This window comes from Hibiscus syriacus, unplaced genomic scaffold (genome assembly GCF_006381635.1).
Source record: "Hibiscus syriacus cultivar Baekdansim isolate YM2019G1 unplaced genomic scaffold, ASM638163v2 tig00111022_pilon, whole genome shotgun sequence".
Taxonomy (NCBI): domain Eukaryota; kingdom Viridiplantae; phylum Streptophyta; class Magnoliopsida; order Malvales; family Malvaceae; genus Hibiscus; species Hibiscus syriacus.
In genome coordinates this window covers 1324706-1330705 of record NW_024062956.1, presented here as the reverse complement: position 1 = coordinate 1330705, position 6000 = coordinate 1324706, and the positions used below count along the sequence as shown (strand labels likewise).

The 6000-nt window shown below is 34.4% G+C and overlaps 1 protein-coding gene across 1 annotated transcript; it reads left to right on the top strand.

Moving 5' to 3' along the window:
* The first annotated feature begins 534 nt into the window (after nt 1-534).
* On the top strand, nt 535-4267 carry LOC120150302 (probable protein phosphatase 2C 44). The gene is made up of 5 exons (XM_039162991.1): nt 535-869; nt 1027-1287; nt 1373-1649; nt 1761-1915; nt 3835-4267. Exons 1-5 carry the CDS (start codon nt 798-800, stop codon nt 3970-3972), a joined length of 903 nt encoding a protein of 300 aa, XP_039018922.1. The 5' UTR covers nt 535-797; the 3' UTR covers nt 3973-4267.
* Nucleotides 4268-6000: the final 1733 nt, after the last annotated feature.

The window sequence follows — 6000 nt, the reverse complement described above, 5'->3', positions numbered from 1 at the left end:
TAATATTACATTTATGCTAAACAAACTAAATAAGATAATACAATATTATTATAATAATATTATATTTTAATAATATTATTCACAAGTATAATCTTATATTCCTCTATGCTCATCTCAATTTTTAGAAAGATTTCACTAATTTGTTTCTCATTAATAATTATAAAAAATCACAACCTATTAATTTATCAAGGCTGTTTACGATCAAGTATAATTTTTAAAGGAATTGAAAATATTTGGAAAGGAAAGTCGCAATCGACGGAAGTTTCAAGGAAGAAAGGCAAGGACCTACCCCACGCGGAATTTGACGTCATCTTTGCAAGTAATTAAACAAGAAAAGATTTCACCAAATTTACAACCGAAGATCATCATTACTCTGAATCCTTAAAAATTGAAACTTTAAGAACAGCCTCCACTGATTATAATCTTATTATGAGGTCAAAGTTGATTTTCAACATCAATCTCCAAAACACCAATCACAGCATTTAAGAACCCAGTTGGTCTTTGTTCTCATCCTTGCTAATGGTCAACCAAAAACCAACCTTTATCTATTTTCCTATACATAATATTTTTCTGATCCTAATTTTATTGCTGCTGGAAATTACCATGTTTGATCGTTTTGGGGCTATGTATTCACACCTGAACGAACTGAAAGAAAATAATACCCTTTTCATCTGATCCTTATTTGATTTTGGGTTTTGGCCAATTTGATCAAATCCAGCAGTATACCGATTATCTAGCAAAGGGAAGGAAGGAAACGAGTTGGGGTTTTTTTTTGTTTATATGTTGTAGTTGCAAACATGAGCAAATATTCATCTGTTGCAGGTGCCTCCCGCCCTGTTAAAGAAGCTGGCTTTTTCACAAAAATCAAGGTAATCCTTTGTTTTCTTACTTTTTATTTTATTCAATTACTTGGATTGAGTTTCAAGTTAGAAATATAGGTTTGGGTTTGTGTATGTGTATGAAGTTGAAATATAACATCAATACATAAGCTAACTTGTAGCCCTCTGAATTTGTTTTGGATTGGAGAATGTTGCTTGCCTGAAATCTTCCTCATCAGACAAGGGGAAAGGGGGAAAAGGGAAAAGCAAGTCATCAAGTTACGAAGTCTCCCATGGTTTCCACTTAGTGGAAGGTCAATCAGGCCATAAAATGGAAGATTACCATGTTGCTGAGTACAGGAAAAAGAGGAATCATACACTTGGATTGTTTGCTATCTTTGATGGTCACTTGGGGGATCGTGTGCCCACTTATTTGAAAGACAACCTTTTCAATAACATACTCGAAGAGGTATTTTTTTCTTCCCATTTCATCTCTTGTGTTCCAAATTCCAATTGCTTGCTATGTTATACTTGGCGCAAATATGACGATACAGCCGAGTTTTTGGAGAGATCCTGAGGCTGCGATACGGAATGCATACTCCTCCACGGATAAGTTTATATTGGATAACTCTGTGCGATTAGGACCCGGCGGCTCCACTGCTGTAACTGCAATTGTCATTGATGGCAAAGATTTATGGGTAGCAAACGTTGGTGACTCTAGAGCTGTTGTGTGTGAGAGGGGCTCTGCCAATCAAATTACGGTGGACCATGAGCCGCATGCTGAACGAAGAAGGATAGAGAAGCAGGGTGGTTTTGTGACTACACTTCCTGGTAATATGCATGTTATATTTTCCCTTTTATCACACTCTGCAGGAGGGTCAATCCAAACCAATTATGCCACATTGATATACTGACAGATGGTGAAAATGTGATTCATTTCAGGAGATGTGCCTAGGGTTAATGGTCAACTTGCTGTAGCACGGGCTTTCGGGGATCAGAGCCTTAAAGCACATTTAAGCTCAGAACCTGATGTCAGACATGTCCCCATAGACTCCACAATCGACTTTGTAATACTGGCTAGTGATGGTTTGTGGAAGGTCAGTTGTTAAATAGGTTATTATTTATAGGACTTGTCACTTTAGTATGTTTCTTTGATCTCTATTCTGCATCTCCGGTTTCGTGGTGCATGGAGCACCCAAGGTAAGGAAATTGCATGAGTGTTAAGCTGTCTACTGAATAAAAACCATGTAAGAATTGGGGGTGGTAGACTGTATCCTGATTCACCTGAAAAAAGGGGAAAGTAATTAAACAAATAAAAGAACTAGAGAAGAATCAATACTATGATTTCAGATTCCAGAATTTCAATAATTGATAATCCAAAGCTTCCTTGGAAATAGAATAGCATAAGTGCGTACGAACTATACCTTGAAATGTTTCCCATGAAGTGTAGTCCTCTAAAGGAACCTAAATATTGAATAATATAAACATTACAATTTTTGCCTCAAAGCAGCTGATAGGCTTTGAAAAGACTAGAGAATTGTGTCATCTTTGTTGTCACACTTCACTAATACTAAAACACATTCCTGGAACCGAAAGTGTATGAAGGGCATTCTTATTCGTCTGACCTATCTCTCTCTCTAAACATTGTGGAAGAGATGAAGAGAAATACTAAATTCTAAAGGCAAAAGAACATTTTCATTTTTAATGCTATTTACTAGTTTATCTATGGAAAATTGAATGATCAACCTACTCCAAACAATAAGTTTAATGAGTTGAGCCATTAGTCGCAATAGGTCATAACAATTTGGTATCAAGAGCCAACAATCCTTGGCAATGACAGAACAGTGGTCAACAAAGTTGTGAGCAGAAATACGTGAGGAGCTTGAGTGTATGCGAACTAAGATAAAACATAGATCGTAATTTGCAGCATGATGATGAGATTATGGAGAATAAAACACAATTGTTTGATAAAATGCTCGAGGGATGAACAACATATTGTTGTAAACAAGTTAGTAATTCTAAGGTTGATAATAAGGTAGGCTCTCTAATTGAACAAAACTAAATCATGGCAGCCTCTATCTATCTCTTCCTTATCCCATGCTAATTTGACTTCACTCGATTGTCTTATTCAATAATCCCTAGTGAACTCATATCCAACAAATAATCCTCTTCTTTAAATCTGATACAAAAAACCTCAACTCTACATCGGAAAAGTTTAATGGGTTTAGACTTGTTGGGTTACTTAGTGAAACAGATACTGGAGATGGGAGTCAATTGTTAGTTCTTTTATTGTGAAGATTTGTGGAGATACACACCTCTATTGGTTTCAACTTTTAGTAATGAGAAGGATAATGGTGTTGTGTTTGGTTTATCTATTAAAACCTCCTTTGATTCGAGTACAATGATGATTGACGGATGTGTGAGCACGAACAAATGTCAATCACTCGAGGAAGCTACCTTTTGCCTAGTGTATCCTACATTTGAGCTTAGGACAAGTTTCCTGGTTGTGTTTTTATTTCAATTGATTTATTTCCTTTCTAGAATAGGTTTTCTAGTTATGTAATAAGATCAATCTTTATTTAAAGGGGATGTATAGAATAATAAACCCTAAGCAAAATTCTATCAAAAACCTTAAGATAGATTTAGGTTTCTCTAACTAGTCATAAGGCTTTAGTCTCCCTTTGATGAGCTGAACAATCAATCACAATAGGTCAGAACAAATTAGGTGGTGCTTGTGTACAATGGTGCTAGGTTTACAAGTACATAATTACTGATAAATCCATTAATCTATAACAGCTTTAGAATTCATGGTTTTAAGGAAATTCATGTATAGCAAAGAACAAAGCCCTGTGGTGGTGTTTGCTATCTGTTCTGTTAAAATTGGTGGTAAAGATATATTTGACCAGGAAATTATAAAATGGTATACATTGGCAATAATGGAAATGGCATAGGGTTCATTTGGTTTTACGTTTCTTTCTGCAAACAGCTGAAACAACTTGTTTGATTTATTCGGCAGGTAATGAAGAATGAAGAGGCAGTTAACTTGGTGAAATCCGTGAAGGACCCGCAGGTAGCAGCGAAACGATTAACAACCGAAGCATTAGCAAGAAAAAGTAAAGATGATATATCATGCATAGTAATTCGATTCGGATAATGCGGTCGGCATTTTCCGTTTGGTTTGGTATCGGAAGGCATAGTACACAGGGTAACTCTTTCGAGTTGGGGAGAGGTTGGAGCTTTCTTTGTAGGGACAGTGATTATGTGTAAGCTATTAGTTGAGATAGAAGTGTGATGCATTTTTTGTGTTCCTGGAAGGCTTCCTCGTTAAACCAGGACCATGAACAGGTTTGCTTATATGGACTAAATGTGTCGGCGTTCAGATTGGCTCTGCTGCCTATCAATGAAGTATAGTTATACCATAATACAGACTGGTGAATGTGATTGAAAAATGAAAGATTGAAACGGAGATTGATTCTATTCAGCTGCATGTATACTATGTGTGGATATACATATACATACATACATACATACATATGTGTATATATATACTTGCACTCCATTCCATGTCATGTATTTTAATACCAGACCATACAACTTAGGTATCTTGTGTCCAGCTTTTACTCGCATACTGCACGTGAACACCTTGACAAGAACGTTTTTCTATTTTTCCCTAAAGAGAAGAATGTGATTAGATTTTAGAGAAAACGAGAAGAGACGTGTACTGCTCGAACAACTTTACATATAGGGGTGTAGATGAATCGGATCTGAATCGAATAAGGTTGTGTTGTGTTCGTTTGTTTATTTTTGAAGGCGTTTATGTTTAGGTTGTGTTTGTTTGAATTTTTAAAGTTGTGTTCGTATTCAGTTTGTTTAGCGTTCATAAACGTGTTTGTTTAGTATTAATTTAGTATTTTTTCCAGAAAATGATGAAATTATGCCACAAGTTCTTAAGATCTTTAGGTTTCATAATTTGCACTCTAAAATTTATATTGTATTAAATTTAGTCTATACCTTCATCAATATTTAAAATATAAAAAAAGAGAGAGAAAAAGAAAAATTCACTTGCTTCTCAAATATACCATACAAACATAATATCTAAAAAAATAACATTTATTTTAACCATAGAAAGCACCCGTTGAACCTACAATCTTTTCAGATTATATACTCGTAAAACAAGATTTATGAGTAGAAATGAATGAGTCGCTTGTACCAAAACACCCCTTTTATAATCATGCAGTGTCGTGCTATATCGGGATAGTAATTTCACTATTTTTGGGGACCCTAAACTATAATTGTGGCATCCAATGGGCATTGTGTACGGTCGGGATTGTTTTGTTCTCAAGAAATATACCCTAACCCTACATATCTGTGGCTTTGAGTTTAGTGAATCTCAATAACAATTCTTTGTTTTCTTTCCTTAATTTCTTGTTGTTCGAGTCATTATCGTAAGTTGGAATAGGATTTTCCACTTCTTTTCATTGGTCTATGCTGTCGTAGTCTGCACACATAAGTTTTTATACAGACCATCACATCAAATCAAAGAAAGGGCCCAAACCTAAGATTTGAATTGGACCAGTTCCTACTCCCTGCTAAGAGTAATTGATACGAGACGAATGATAAGTTATTCGAGTTTGATTTGGTTAAAATTAAGTGAACACTATATTTGAATGAATTTTATTTGAGTTTAAATTCAATTTAAGTTCTAAATGAGCTCAAATTAGTTATTTGATACCCGAATTGAAAGATTGGCGAACAACTTAAAATAAATAATATATTAAATTTTTAAATTTTAAATTAAATTATTCATAATATTAACATTTATATGTTATTTTTAAAAAATATAGTATTAAGTTTTCATGTACTAAATGTTCAAGTTTGAGTTTTAATCAAGTTAAATCTGAAAATATTTTGAGCTTGAGTCAAGCATTAACTTTTTGCTTTGATTTCGAGTCAAACTTGATAACTTTAAGCTCATGAGCTTTCAAGTTGAGTTCAAAATTAAACTTTTCAAGTTGAGTCGAGCTCAACAATACTCGAACTTGAGTCGGCTCATTTATAAACTTAATCCTACAGGTAGGGATAGATCGAGAGGTTGCAAATTTTAAATTCCCATATAATTTAAGTATCTTTATAGTTTCTATTGATAGTCTATTTTTAATTCTTAAAATTTTATAATTTGTTC

Bases quoted from the DNA above. Each gene is read 5' to 3' on its own strand.
- LOC120150302 (XM_039162991.1), top strand. From the start codon at position 798: ATGAGCAAATATTCATCTGTTGCAGGTGCCTCCCGCCCTGTTAAAGAA. The intron at 1,288-1,372 runs GTATTTTTTTCT...ATGACGATACAG, and splicing joins TCAATAACATACTCGAAGAG to CCGAGTTTTTGGAGAGATCC. The intron at 1,916-3,834 runs GTCAGTTGTTAA...TTTATTCGGCAG, and splicing joins CTAGTGATGGTTTGTGGAAG to GTAATGAAGAATGAAGAGGC.